Genomic DNA, 14,625 nt, shown 5'->3' on the forward strand with positions numbered 1-14,625 from the left:
ACACTTTGGGGGTCTTCTTTTTTTTTTTTTTCTCTCTGACTTGACCACTAAAATCCATCCCGTCGGTCTTTTTTGCTACTCATTTCACCAACTAATGGGCATTTCTTTGTTGTGTCTTCGTTCCGGGTCTTTATCTCTAGAAAAAAGGAAGCAGCTCCGAATTCTGATCTCAATTCTGTGGCATAATCATCATCATCATCATCATCACGCCCAACCATACAAGCCCAGCCCTAAAACCAACCATACAAACCCGAAGCCTAAAAAGACCGACGCCACACAGATCTAATACCTTAAAGCACACACGAATACCTAGTTTATACCATTCTCAAACTTCCCATGCCTTCCCATCCCATCTCCCTCCATGCCCACCCCCACCCCCACCCCCACCCCACTGAGTCAGTTCACTCCACCCCCGCGAACTCAAAATGCTTCAATCCCCCCAATCCCCTAACTGGCGCCAACAACCGTCCCCTGACCTTCCCGATGGCCGTCTGAAACGCCTCTGTCTCCTTGCCCGCCAGATGCACCTCTATGCTGGCCCACCCGGCCGCCACGACCACCACAAACGCCTCGCCGGTCTCGCTCTGCTCGTGCGTCATCGTCCCCGGCCGCTCCACCTGGCCCATCGCAAAGGACACCGCCCGTTTCCCTTCGGGGAGGTGCTCCGTGACGGCGGCGCGCAGGCCGATCAGGTCGGCGTGCACGGCGTTGACTTCCTCGGGGGTGAGGGAGGTCGGGAAGGCGGGGGTCCAGAGCTCGGTGGTGGGGTTGCTGCGGAGGGTCTCGGTGGTGGTTGGGTTCTCGTTGTTATCGGAAGAGGAGGAGGTGGTGGAAGGGGTGAGGGTGGCGAAGATGGTGGTAATTTCGGGGTTGTCCGATGGTAGGAAGGGGGCGAGGGTCGTGGTCGGGTTTGCGCCGGTGTGGGCGTCTTTCCAGTCTGTTGTGCTGTTAGGTTTGTGTTGGGGTTCAGGGGTGGGGTGAGGTGGTGAGGGTAGAAAGGTAGGTAGGTAGGTAGGTAGGTAGGTAGGTAGGTAGGTAGGTAGGTAGGTAGGTAAGGATATTAGGGTAGCGTAAGTTGGCTTGGCTGGAGACAGAGAGGAGCTAAACTAACCAATCGCCCAAACGATCGAACTCTCATCCTCGACGGCCCGGCCCCAGACGGACCCCTTGTATCCGTTCTGGTGCTTGGTGTTCTGGAAGACCTGCAGGAGAGCGGCGCCCTCGTCGCTGTGGGCGGGGTCCTCGGGTCGGACGCTGTCCTTGACGTGGAAGTAGATGAACTCCGTCACGTTTTGTTCCGACATATTGTGCGCGCGGCTATCAAGTGATTATGGAGGTGTGATGTAGAGGCCCGTGGCTGCAAACTAAGCTGGGTGGTGGTCTGTTGGACAGAGAGGGGACGAGAATCATAAATACTGCGCAGATCGGTAAGGTAAGGCTTATCGATGGTGTTCCATGTTGATGTCACTCCCACTTTGGGCGGGATGATGTCAGTGAGGAGGACTATAGTACCTTGGTGCCTCAGGCTCTCTTCACTATCGAATCATTCTAGATCATCCGTATTCCATTTCCAGCTCTCCGTACACCAACCTAGGTAGCCAGCCCGATTATTATCCTCAAAATCCTGACCAATACCTGGATGGACGTATTTCTCGTACAAGCACGTGCAAGCATTACAATCGAGACCTATGTACAGTGGAGACGGATGGGACGCGCTACCTAACATTCACATCTGCCTGTGTAGAACAGAAAACCAAAACAAAAGAAAAAACAAACCCCGCCAGAAAAGACCCGCTGTTTTTCGTCGACATGACTTTCATAGTAAGTAGCCATCAGCAAGATTGTCCTAAGACACAAGAAAGGAAAACATAAACACTAGTTTTACAAATCATTCACCGTCCGGACTCGAGACTTCTTCGCCCCAATGGCGCTCCTCAGACTCTCGACAATATGCTGTTGGCGTTGCACCTTGGTCTTCCATTGCGCCGTTTCTTCTGAGCTGACCAGGTCCTGGACTGCCTCCACATTGCGGAGCCGACTAGCCCTGGCTGACCCGTTAATGCTGGATCGGAAGTTGATGGCTCGGCTAGCCGAGTCGGGAGTGTGGTATGGCCCGTCAACTGACCCACGGGATCCCGGCGTAGTGGGAAATCGGCCGGTGCTCTTCCTCGGCGTCGCGAATGGGGACCCTTCCCGGCTGGCCGCCGGAGCGGTTGTGTCGATTCCCAATCTCTTGAGCTGAGCCTCCAAGACATCGATATCGGTGCGCTTAGTCTCGGCCATCTCCATCATCTTTTGGATCGTAGTGGTAACAGCCTCAACGGTGGGGCGTCTTGTCACATGGCGAGAGCCACCCGAAGGGGGAACGTCAGCAATCTTGGCGCGGAGAAGAGTCACGGCAGATTCTAGGTCAGCTAGCTTCGCCTGGATCTCGGTGGATGCCGACCGCAGGTCTTGCTGCAGGTTGGCGTGCTCCGCGGAAAGAGGTGCGAAGTGCATTGTGGTCGTGTCGGTGTGAGCATCAAGAGTCTTGCGGATGCTCGCACACTGACCCCGAAGAGTGATAATGTCTTTACTCAAAAGCTCCCGACAACTCTCAAGCTTCTCTTCCACACCCTGCACGCGCTGCTGTTCAAGAGAAGCAGCAAGCATGACGACAGCGTCATCAAACTTCTCAATCTCAGACAAAACCAGTTCTTTGTCCAGAATGTCGCTGGCATTGTCCTCCTTGAGCGTGTCGACCCATTGAGGATCTCTGGACGTCTTTTGGTAGAGAAGGAAAGAAGACAACGAACGAACGTTAATGCCCAAGGTGTCCACCATAGAGTTAATATCACGGTACAGTCGTTCAATTTGGCCAGGAATACCAGGTTTACTTGTCTCGCCAGCATAGTCTTGGTGAGGCAAGAAAGGATCAAGGGTAGGAACAGGTTCCAGAGGCAGTGCAAGATCCGCACGGAGTCTCTCATCCTCATCGTCGTCGGAAAGAGCCTGCGCTTCCTCCTCCAACTGTCTCGCGCGAATCTCCTGTTGCGAGGGTTCCCTCAGGGAAGGCTTCGGCTTCAGTTGGCTCTCGCGTCTTTGGTGTTCAGAAAGAGAGGCTTTCCTTGCAATGAGAGCGCTGCCCGGACTTTGAGGAGCGCCGAAAGTTTTCTTTCCATCACCCTTGAAGAGGCTCTTCGGCGCGGCCCCTCGTACTGGACTGGGCGACCTCGGAAGCTCTCGGTTCTGGAGTACAGGGAATGTCGGATTGCTCCTATCACCGAACAATGACCTTGAAGGCTGTGGTTGCGGTGCTGGGGCAGGCTTGGAAGCAGGGGAGAACAGGCCGCCTGCGAGCTTCGCGCCGGGCTTGAAAGGTCCAGGGAATGCCTTAGGACTTGGCTCATTGGACTCAGACTGGCTGATATCGTGGGTGATATCCTCTCCACTGTCAGCAAAATCCGACTCTTCCCCTTCCTCGCTCTCGCCTTCTTCAGATACGTCTTCCTCGCCTTCGTATTCATCCCCATCGGATTCGTCTGGGACTGGTGCAACGTCTTCGGATTCTTTACGTGGCTTGGGGATGCTGAAGTCTGGAGGCAATGGAGCCTCTTCGGGTTCTGCCTCTTCTTCATCGTCTGTCTTCTTTCCATTCTTGAAAGTCGTGAAGTCTGGCGGTAAGGGTGCGTCTTCTGCAGGTCCCTTAGCAGCGGGCTTGCTTGAGGTGAAATCGGGTGGTAGAGGCGCGTCATCGACAGAGCTCTTGGAGACGTTCGATGAGGCAGACGTATCACCGGGCCCATATGATGCCTTGCTGATAGGGTCTGGCGGTAGGGGTGCGCCCTGTGGTGTAGCACTAGGCGTCCGGGCATCATCCATTTTCGATGGAGTCTGGGTGTCTGCGGGTGTAGAAAAGGAAGATAAAGGCGACTTGGCAGGAGTTGTATTACCGAACAGTGAGAATCCAGGCTTGCTAGCTTGTTGACCGAAGGGATTCGAGACCGGCTTCTGAGAACCAAAGGTCGATGTGGGTGCAGAACTTGTAGTCGTCGAAGGTGCACCAAACAACGATTTCGGTGCAGAAGCTGTAGTCGTCGACGGTGCGCCAAACAACGATTTCGGTGCAGAAGCTGCAGTCGTCGACGGTGCGCCAAACAACGACTTCGGTGCAGAATCTGTAGTTGTGGACGGTGCGCCAAACAACGACTTCGGTGCAGAATCTGTAGTTGTGGACGGTGCGCCAAACAACGATTTCGGTGCGGAGGTTGGGGTCGCCGAGAGTGCTCCAAACAACGATGGCGTAGCCTCCTTGGGCTCAGATTTCTGCTGCGAAGTGGCGCTCTCGTCTTCCATGTCGTCCATCTCCTCAGTTGGCGGGCTGGTCTTGTTGCTGGAAGACATCATGTCATCCATTGACTCACTGAAGCCAAACAATCCAGAAGGCTTATCTGGCTTCGGAAGATCATTGGCAGCACTACCATCAGGCTTGAATGTTGATCCAAGCACGAAAGGAGTAGAGCTCTGCCCGAAAGTACCCGTCGACCCACTCGTCTTCTCAGCGGTAAATGGAGACTCCGCGCCAAGTTGTGTGCCAAACGTCGATGGGCCAAAGGTCGATGTGCCGGACATCTTGGCGAATGGACTTACAGTGGACGTTTGCGTAGTGGAGGTTTGCGCAAATGGCGATCCGCCTGCTGGCTTTGCCGACGCGAAAGCACTGAATCCACCTGTGCCACCTTTGTTGGCAAACGCTCCGAAGCCACCTCCGGAGCTAGAACCTGATTGTGCAAATCCTAGCGAGCTGAGTCCCTTTCCAGGCGTAGATGGTTGCCCAAAGGATCCAGACCCTCCTCCCAGCGAGGCAAAGCCGGATTGTCCAAACCCAGGCTCGTTCTTTGCCAATGCGGCGAGACCACCCTGAGACTTATTACCTCCGAGCAGGCTATTCGTGCCAAAGGAAGGCCCGGGCTGCGACGGTGATGCGAATGATGGCGCACCGAAAGAGGACTGTTGAGGGGTGGCTTGAGCAGATGGACTCCCAAAACCCGGGGCAGCAGAACTGCCAAACGCAGATGATCCTAGAGCCGGTGAGCCACCAAAACCTGATTGTCCAAAAGGTGAAGCTTGAGGCTGAGAAGCTTGCGGCGTTGGCTGAGCTGGCGCCTGCGTCTGATCCGCCATACCCTGGTAAAGGACCTTCTGTCGAATTGCGTCCGAATACAAGAACCACCAAGAGCAAAGAATACCCTCATTGTTGAGTAGCAACACATTCGGCAACGGAGTGGAGCTCTCAGCGATGTCTTCGCCTGCAATCGGAGCAACGACAACTTCCTTGCTAGAGAGATCGATACCCAAACCGATAACTGAAGTTTCATCGGTAGATTCCTTTAGTGGCACATTCGCTCTTTTTGTATCATCTGACACTTCAGTCGTGACAAAGAGTCCAGTAGTGTCCATGTCCATCTTTACCAATGGCTGGTCTGCCCTGGTGATTAGGCCCACATCGGTGGATGCCGTTGAAGACACAATGAGGACATCCTTCAAGTGAGGCTTGTAGTCACGCAAGCGCGCAATGAACTGAAAGGCTGGGGTGCGTTTGACCCCAAAGGGCATGCACAATTCAGGCAACTTTTGAATCAAGAAAGGCGCTTGTTTCCGACGTGTGATGATATAATAGGACGAAGGGGGGTTCTGGCCCATGTCATCCTCTAATGCGTTTGGCGTGTATACCACAAGGAAGACATCGTTCTCCAACCAAGCAATGGAGGAAACTGTATGTGATTAGACAAAGAACAAAAGTTTATGTATCGACAGCACAACATACCGTGACAGTCACCCTCAAGATCAGGAGGGCGCGGGATCACATCCTTTTGCGTGCCATCCGGGGTCATCTGAAAGCCCGTGCAATCTGCCAGCCCGGCCACAAGCTGTTTACCCTTGTTGCTCCAACAGACCGAGCTGACTCCGCTCTTCAGCACTTGACCGTTCGGGCCCGAGACCAAGTTGCCCGCTTTCAAATCTGCTACCAGAAGATCACCGCCTGTCGTCACCAGCGCAACAAGGGACGAGAGTTCCGGCGCCGGATTGGCCGCAATGGTGCGAAACGTGGTTCCATTGGTAGGAATCGACAATGCTGGCTGTGCATTCCCCGACGTTAAGCTCGAGGTGTCAAACACTGACAGTTGTGCGCCATTCTCCGTGGCCAGCAGAAGGGCGGTATCGTTTGAGGCAAAGGTGACATGTGTGGGACGTGCAGGAAGGGGGATGGTCGCTTGCGGCTGGAAAGGCTTGGTTTTGACCTTGCCCTCGGTGGTTGCGCATATAGCGGCTCTTACGGCGTCAGAAGATGCGACGGAGAGGACGTTGGGTCCAGCAGCAACAATTATGCCTTTGGTTGGCGCAACGGCCAGAAGCGAACATGTCGGGGCTGGGAGAGCGTTTTCCGGCCATGGTGTGGGGAGGATTCGGACGTTGGAATCGCCCTCAACGCCTTTGAAGCCGATGTCCTACAAAGAGCATTGCAGAAGTTAGAAGAGCGCTGATGTGAATGGAAGCAATTGCAAGGGGACCTACCTCAGCAGTACCCTCGGGAAGCTCGGGCCCCAGCTCGGGGGGAGCACTACCCCCGGCGGGGTTCGATGCTCCAAAGTTGAAAGCCATTTTATATCGGTCGTACTCGTTCGAGAGAGAACGCGGGTGATCGCCTAACGAGAGTCGCTTGGGAGCATGAGTAGAGGAAAAACGTTGCGTTGAAGCCGAAAAGGAGGGGCGCTGGAGTTGGAGGACTCCGATTGAAGAGCTCCCAAGTGCGCGCGAAAATCGTGGTCAACTCCCCTCAGTGGAAGATAGGAAGAAAAAAGGTGACACAGATCGGTACAGTTGAGACCCTCAAGTCCCAGACAAGGGGGTACAATTCACGTAGGAGACAACACCGGCGAAGGACAAGGAAGCGCCGCGTGGGAAACAAAAAGACAGTCAAAGGAAGGATTAAAGGTGCTGTTTCCAAAAGCCTCCCGGACAAAAACAGCGGCGGCGGAATTGCAAGGGTTCGAGAGCGAAAGCGCGCCACACCGCCTTTCTGCCTGAGGCGGGCAAGATCAGGCGCCCGGAGCTTCGTCACTCCCAGCTCCGTCCATCTCCAGCAGTAGCCGTTGAAGCTTAAGCAACGGAACTCAACCTCTCTCTACTTGATACATCAGCCTAACCCTCCTACCCACCCCCTTTATCCCCCTCAAATCACTGAAATCTTGACAACTGTGCCTTCATCCCCGACACCAAACACATCCATCTCCACGCCGTCATCATGACCGGCTTCGACTTCTCCAACTACAACCGTAACGCGGCTCTTCACGCCAAGGGCGTGCCTCTCCCCAAGGCCACCAGCACAGGTACCACGATTGTGGGTTGTATATATGACAATGGTGTTGTGGTACGTCCTGCCCCCCTCATGATATACGATCCCATCTCTTCGATGGATAGGCGGACAATGAAAGCTAAAGTTCTCGGTGTGATGATTACAGATTGCGGCAGATACCAGAGCTACCAGTGGACCGATAGTAGCAGACAAGGTAAGAAGCCTCGCCGCCTACCGTCCCTATATCGAAACTCACCCTTCCAATTCCACCACAAAATCACAAGAAGACACACAAAAACAAATCCAAAATTCTCAATAAAATAATGGCTAACAACAACGGGGGGGATTTGCGGGAATACTTAGAACTGCGAGAAGCTACACTACATCGCGCCGAAGATCTGGTGTGCGGGCGCCGGTACGGCGGCGGACACGGAATTCACGACCGCGCTGATCAGCTCGAACGTGGAGCTGCACTCGCTGTCGACGGGGCGGCCGCCGCGAGTGATCACCTGCATGACGATGTTGAAGCAGCACCTGTTCCGGTACCAGGGCCACATCGGGGCATACCTGGTGGTGGCGGGCGTGGACCCCACGGGCATCGGGCTCTTCACGGTGCACGCGCACGGCTCAACGGACAAGCTGCCCTACGTGACCATGGGCTCCGGCTCGCTGGCCGCCATGTCCGTCTTCGAGTCGATGTGGAAGCCCCAGCTGGACCGCGACGGCGCCGTCGCCCTCTGCGCCGAGGCCATCAAGGCCGGTATCTTCAACGATCTCGGCTCCGGTAGCAACGTCGACGTCTGCGTCATCGAGAAGGACCAGCCCACCCAGCTGCTGCGCAACTACATCAAGCCCAACGAGCGCGGCCAGAAGGAGCGCAACTACCGCTTCCCCCGCGGCACCACCGCCTATCTCAACCAGAAGGTCATCAGCAAGGAGGACATGCGAAAGTATGTCTCCGTGGAGGAGGCCTCCGGGGACCCCAATCTCATGGAGGTGGACATCTAGACAGGACCAGTTCCAGCCGGGGTTGTGGTCAGCTGGGTGGTGGAGTTGAAGCGCTATGTAATTCCTTTTTTGGAGGGGGTGCAGAATCATGTCTTTTAATTCTGTGCCCGAGTTACGCACGAATAAAGCTTTTTATGGACCAAATGAATATGGGCTACCAGTGAGCCATTAGATATTGCCAATTCCATTCGGATTAAAGAGTCTGAAGAGTATCTATGTACAACCAGGGGTATAATACGTCTTGTAGAAAATGTAGAACATTTTGAGAAAGCGATACAGAATAACCGTCCCAGCATGCCTCGAACCACACCTACCAGGCAATGCGGGATAAGCTCTCCAGTGCATGTAAACCCAACTCGAAGGTAGGTATCAATTCCCAGCAACCGAGTCGCTTCCTTCATTCCTCCACACAAAATTCGGGTTGCTCAACGCTCTCACAACCTCCGGTGACTCGACCTGTTGTACCTTTTGCATGATGTACTTGAACTGCGCCTCGCAGAACATGCCCCTCATTTCTCGTCGGGCGCGCACGACGCCAGCATGATACATAGCGCGGACAATAATCGGTTGCACAGGTGCTTGATGCCTCATCAAGTATACGTACAGCCAACAAATCAATCGATAGGATTGCCGCGGGGTGAGATTTTGTGAACATGACAGAGCCACAGCAAAAGTGTTTATCATATTGAGCGCGGCGTGGGGATCGGGGTGCTTTCTGCTGTCCCGAGGCTCGTAGACCACGAGCGCATGATGGGAAGGATCGGGAGGAGGCTGCCATGACCTCGCCAGGGCAATCTTGAGGGGTACATGCCAGTCGAAAATCCGAAACAACAGTTGGACTTCTGACCGGTTTCCAATTCTGGCCAGCTCTAGAGCACGCTCCATGAAAGACGGCGATTCGATGTCTATCTCCCGCGCTATCTTCGAAAAGGCGCGTGCGAACTGAAGAAGGAGAGTGTAGGGCGTGTCGAAGTCTCGAAACAGATCGTTGAAAGAGACGTCCGACGTCTCTAAAGCTTGCAGAGCCGCCCTAGTGGTTTTGTTGAGGGCATTTCTGGTCTGGTATGAAAGAGCCAAGATTGTGATTCCATTGGCAGGCAGCTCCAACTCACGCGCATCATCTAAAAGACTGCTCACGAGGTCTTTCTTCTTATGATTCGTTCTGCAAGCCTGGTAAAGGCTGAGGACTCGCGCCCCCCATTTCTCAATCGGCCGCACATGGTCAGAATGTATAAGATGCCTTATCCCTATCATGTGAGGCTTCTTATCCCAAGTTGGGCCGGCTGCATGACTCAAGTTCAGAGCACGGAAGACCCAAAGGCGCAGAAGAAAGCGTTGTTGAACTGACAACCCAGAATGACTCGATCCTGATGGAATTTGCGATCGTGCGTCGACCCACGCCCCTGCCTTAGGGATGTCTCTGACCGTGCGGATAGAGGTCAAACAGTCGTGCCACCTGGGAAGCAAATGCTGCTTCTGAGCCAAAACTAGATACTCTGTAACCGATATGATAGTTGCACCTACTGCATTGTAGTGAAACCTTTGGAAGAGTAAAGTTGTGAAGGAGGGAACGATTTCACTCCGAAGCTCGTCCTGAAGTCCAAGCCAGCGGATGATGAACCGGGGGCCCCAGAAGGCACAAGTGGAACGAAGATGCCGAGCACGAGCCAGGATCCTGTGTGCCAGCCTCAACTCAGCAAGTACATTTCGCTCCCAGATGATTTTAAGCCATAGATTGGCTGTATCCTCGTCCAGACTCGGGTATTTACCGCCCTTCGCTGTGGAATCAAGAACATCGCAGATTTTCTGGTATGCTTCCATCACGCCGCTTGGGCTATTGTGTTGTGTCTCGGCTGTCGGCCTGTTCGTCGTGGTGACCACCACATCCGGCAACTTTTGCAGGATCCCGATAACTTCCCGAAGCTCAGACGGAACTATCGCGCCGACTCTGATAGCCCTGAGCATGCTCGCAAACAATACAGTGCGCTCTCGTGAGTCTGTCGCTGGTTGAATAATGTACTTTGCAACAACTGGGAAAGCCCCGGCTCCTGGAGTGTTAAGTGCCCGGTGATCCAGAAACAGAGACAGTTCCTGGGCGTTTGATTTGCCCAGCGCAAGCTGCGAAAAGTAATGATCGAATACTATGCGACTGTAGCCAGGCTCATGCTGAAGATTTATACCCATCGCATTTATCAAATTCGTGACCGCCTCGAGTGACGAGCAGGTTTCCAAACGCTTCGTCAAAATTTCTTTGGATGGAAGGACTTTGCTATCATCCGCCGGTTCTGATAGGCCGTTCAACTCAACAAATCCGTTCTGATCAGTGACCACAGGGTCGCGCGGAGAAAGCGAAGCATCTGAGAAGCGGGCTACATCGATAAGCAAACCGTTCGGGTCAACTAGGTGTGAAAGGTCCCGCTTGGACCGCTTGGGAGAAGACGCGGAAGAGCTAACGAGGTCCTCAAATCCGCTTGAGTCGACCATATCACTATCAGGGTGTGAAGACGCAGGCTCCGCTGACGAGTCAACATAGGTGCCTGGCTTATTTACCTCGCCGCCGCGTGGTTGAGAAAGAGAGGTATAAAACGAGTCGGCCGGGTCGACATATCCACCTAGATCGGAATCCTCGACATCGCGCCCTGAAGAACCAGGCTCAAGCCCAGGCTCGGAGTCTGCCAAGCTAGTCAGGTCCACGAATCCGCCCGTATCGTCTAATTTGCCGTCGGCTGGTAAAGAAGAAGGAGAAGGAAGAGGAGGAGGAGGAGGAGGAACAGCTTCTGATGAGCTGCCCAAGTCGACAAACCCGCCCGGATCTAATGTCCCATTTTCGTCCGACAAAGGCGCAATTGGAGCGCGCGGGGGGTGTAAATCGTAGTGCGAAACCCCTGATTGAAGTTCATGTCCAATTATCCTCGTCGTAGCAGCGCGAGTATGCTCCCCATGATCGGGTTCGACCAAGTGTGGGTTATCATAGGGAGAAAATAGTGGTGAAGATGCGGGCGCGTGATCGCTGTTCCACAGCAAATGTTGTCGGCCGCCGCGCCCAAACAGATGGGGATCCGGTGGCAGCGCACAGGTCACTGGAGCAAAAGCGCAGTTTTTTCTCTTCGCCAGCCGTCGTCGGGCCTCCAATGGGCCCGGGACGCGGCTTGCATGGCGTCGCTGACTCTTGACGAAGCTTCGAAAGGTCGACGCCAACAGATCATCGCTGATCCAGACGTGGTCGATAAACCCCGACGATGATGAGGCTGGATGTACAGCATGCCGGTAGGCATGTCTGCCGAGAGACATGAGGCAATCGACATGTGCGAGAAGGGAGAGCGAACTTGAATTAAGCCCTGCTGAAATTGGTTTGGGACAAGCGGGCGCGGGATTTTGATAGTGAAGGAACCTCTTGGCCGGTAGACCGCGGGCCCGGAGATCGCAGTGCAGCGGCGGATGATTAATCACAGAATTCTGATTCCTCATTCGTTGCCCTGGTAATTGCACTCGCCCTGTTGCACTCGCCCTTGAACAAGCAGAAGTATACATATAACCCTGACCTACCCAGAAGATTGTTGCATTTTTGGCATGATCGTGAGGTTTGAAAGTCTTATTTAGAGCTATGAGCATTCATTTTGTGCCGTATCGGCTTTTTCGACTACGCCGCATAAGTACGAGTGACAATCGAAGCTACCGGCTAAAAAACTCCCCAGTCTAGACTGGCCATGGATACTATAGGCCAACACTGTCTTCTCCTACAGTCGGATACTGCACAAAGCACTAATAATAGGTGAGAATATGACAAATAAATGTCAATATATTTCCAAGTAGTGAATTGACCAAGACACGCCTCCCAATGCACCAAACTCTCTGCCGCAGTGGTATCGTATGCCATACGCTCGTCAGCCAGCGCCAGCTAATACAAGAAAACGAAGGAGTAAAAAGAAAACAATATGCCACAAAAAGAGAAGTAAGCCGAGGATATGTGAGGAGTCATGCCGCTAAGATTAGTGAAGGCAGACCAGAACCTACTCAGCCAGCGAGTGGTTTTCTGCCTGTCACCGCATAGAACTCGAAGTAGGCGTGGACGTTGCGGTTCTGGATGCTTTTCCGAACATCGACCAGGAATACTTCGATCTCGGGCTTCGACCACCCCAGTATGGCGAGCGGCTTGTATGACCATCCCGCGACCGCTTCCAGCAGGTTTGTCTCGCTCCAGGCCCCGATCTTCATCAGGTGTGGATCGGATGACCATGGATTCACAGGGACCATGGACCGATGTTCCTGCACGTCTTCGAATCCAACTTCTCGCATCCAGCGTGCGAGGCGATGGGCCACTCGGAACTGTCGGGGCGGGTCCGAGACCTGGCCAGCGCGGTGGTGCAGGTCCATGAGATCTTGGAGAGCATAGTCGCTGAACTTGTCAGGGTCCTCAGGAGGCATCGTACCGTCATCACATTTGAGTCGGGAGTCGAACTCGTGGCATTCCACATAGCCGCCCGGCTTAAGGTGCTTGTGTGCTTTCTTCAGCAGGTCCTTATACGACGGTAGAGATCCTATCAGATGTCCCGTGTGGATGAAGTCGAAGTGATCCGGGTCCCACAGCCAGTCCTCCTCCGTGGCGTCGTCGACAAGGAAGTGAACATTCTCGGGGACTTCAAGCGGCTGAACAGGAGACAGGTCGGTTCCTGTGATCTCGGCTTCTGGGAAGTCGGATGCTATGGGCGAGAAGCGGCAACCATGTGAGTTGATCGATCGGATGACAGGTAAGTAGGGTAAATCTGAGGAGGGAATTCTTACCAATCTCGATAGGCCATATACCAGAACCAGTACCAATGTCGAGGATCCGTTTTGGGCGTTGGACAGGTGCGAAGTACAAGCGCCCGTGGTTGACTAGCCTGAGCATGTGGTGTTGCATATCCATTCGATCCAGTTCCTGTTCATCGTTCGGGTACAAGTATGCTGGAGGAATGTTGTTAGGTGGGGTCCGTGTCCACATGGTCGATCCTCTGCAGACATACAGCCTTCATGATATTTATGGTATCTTCTTCCATGTTCCATAGGATAGTCCGTCACACTTGCTGTTAACGACTGTGTCTCGCTGCCATAGTCAGTCAACACCGGTATAACTTATGAGAAATAGAACCTCGAAAGGTTCAACCGACTGTCATCGAGTTGTAGAACATGAAATCGGACTTACTCTTCACGATTCGATGCCTGTGCCATTGTTCGTCAGTAGAGGCTCGATGGGGTCGGTTGGGGGCGGGCAAAGTGTAGGTGGCGATTTGACGAGAAAGCAGGTGTGTTAAGGCAAATAGCAACAACAATAAGGACCACAACGGCAACAAGGGAATGAATTAAGTTTCTTTTTCCACATAAAGCTAGAGGGAAAGATATGCTTACGGCCGACCTTGCACCAGCCATTAGACTGGCAGACTAGAGTAGCAAGACTTTTAGGGACCAGGTTCGAGTGGGGTGAACTTGGTAGTAGTAGGAGCAGGAGTAGTAGTAGTAGTAGTAGTAGCAAAAGTAGTTCGCATCCAAGCCTTGGTCTCGGTAAATGTTCCCAGATGATAAACAATCAAGATGAGCAGTGACAACAATCACGTCTCCCTCTCCAGCACGCCGCCATAAAGTTTCTTACGAGAGAAATTTGGGCAACAATGTGGTGGTGGATGGTGAGGAGGGAGTTACGAATTGTCTGTTGTTGTACCGATATAAGGATTTGCAAATCTGGAAGTGAGGATCTAGGCACCTTACCCAGATCTGGAGAAATGCTGGGTAGTATATAAGTTACTCTAATTTTGATTAACTACCTGCCATAGCCTTCACCCTTAATGACGGTAGCTAGCTAAGCAGAGAACGTGAAGGGAGTGAGGGGGGCAATGATGGGCAAGGTAGTAGGAGACATCGGCTGTCTTTTCCTCTTCTCCTGGTAACCTGAACTGACCCGGCAGCCTGGATTAAGTTTGACTTGATGAGGAGGAGGAGGGGTGGAAAGGATTCGACTCCCAATGTTTAACTTAATTTGACAGGAGAAAATGGATGCCAATAAAAATGATAATTCAAAATCATCTTGAATGGCTGTAATATTCATAAATCATAAAGAACGATATTATAGCCCCATGAAATACGTGGTTTTACGAGCTTGATAACTTCCAACGGTAGGTAACTTCTCGTCATCTTCTGGTTTCTAGTATGTATAAACAATACTGTACTTACGACGAGTTAGCGCTCAGGAAGGCCCCTCCCCCCGGTGGACGGGGCGTTATTACACTACGATTACCGCTGCGGCCCTG

At 53.2% G+C, this 14,625-nt stretch overlaps 5 protein-coding genes across 5 annotated transcripts; 1 reads left to right on the plus strand and 4 right to left on the minus strand.

The window, feature by feature from the left end:
- Positions 1-211: 211 nt before the first annotated feature.
- ASPACDRAFT_1854279 (uncharacterized protein) lies at positions 212-1,387 on the minus strand. The gene is made up of 2 exons (XM_020197382.1): positions 1,112-1,387; positions 212-937 (listed from the first exon to the last, which is right to left on the minus strand). Exons 1-2 carry the CDS (start codon positions 1,302-1,304, stop codon positions 402-404), a joined length of 729 nt encoding a protein of 242 aa, XP_020058637.1. The 5' UTR covers positions 1,305-1,387; the 3' UTR covers positions 212-401.
- A 283-nt stretch (positions 1,388-1,670) lies between these two features.
- On the minus strand, positions 1,671-6,928 carry ASPACDRAFT_76667 (FG-nucleoporin NUP159). The gene is made up of 3 exons (XM_020204753.1): positions 6,556-6,928; positions 5,807-6,488; positions 1,671-5,753 (listed from the first exon to the last, which is right to left on the minus strand). The coding sequence occupies exons 1-3, from the start codon at positions 6,640-6,642 to the stop codon at positions 1,882-1,884; spliced, it is 4,641 nt and encodes a 1,546-aa protein (XP_020058638.1). The 5' UTR covers positions 6,643-6,928; the 3' UTR covers positions 1,671-1,881.
- Positions 6,929-7,247: 319 nt separating this feature from the next.
- Positions 7,248-8,533, plus strand: pup1 (proteasome core particle subunit beta 2). Its single transcript, XM_020204754.1, has 3 exons — positions 7,248-7,411; positions 7,503-7,550; positions 7,700-8,533. Exons 1-3 carry the CDS (start codon positions 7,286-7,288, stop codon positions 8,342-8,344), a joined length of 819 nt encoding a protein of 272 aa, XP_020058639.1. The 5' UTR covers positions 7,248-7,285; the 3' UTR covers positions 8,345-8,533.
- A 1-nt stretch (position 8,534) lies between these two features.
- Positions 8,535-11,699, minus strand: ASPACDRAFT_76669 (uncharacterized protein). Its single transcript, XM_020204755.1, has one exon. The coding sequence runs from the start codon at positions 11,633-11,635 to the stop codon at positions 8,714-8,716; it is 2,922 nt and encodes a 973-aa protein (XP_020058640.1). The 5' UTR covers positions 11,636-11,699; the 3' UTR covers positions 8,535-8,713.
- Positions 11,700-12,067: 368 nt separating this feature from the next.
- On the minus strand, positions 12,068-13,672 carry ASPACDRAFT_76674 (class I SAM-dependent methyltransferase). Its single transcript, XM_020204756.1, has 4 exons — positions 13,527-13,672; positions 13,348-13,427; positions 13,127-13,288; positions 12,068-13,044 (listed from the first exon to the last, which is right to left on the minus strand). The coding sequence occupies exons 1-4, from the start codon at positions 13,550-13,552 to the stop codon at positions 12,359-12,361; spliced, it is 954 nt and encodes a 317-aa protein (XP_020058641.1). The 5' UTR covers positions 13,553-13,672; the 3' UTR covers positions 12,068-12,358.
- Between the last annotated feature and the right edge of the window lie 953 nt (positions 13,673-14,625).

Source organism: Aspergillus aculeatus (genome assembly GCF_001890905.1).
Source record: "Aspergillus aculeatus ATCC 16872 unplaced genomic scaffold ASPACscaffold_4, whole genome shotgun sequence".
NCBI classification, from domain to species: domain Eukaryota; kingdom Fungi; phylum Ascomycota; class Eurotiomycetes; order Eurotiales; family Aspergillaceae; genus Aspergillus; species Aspergillus aculeatus.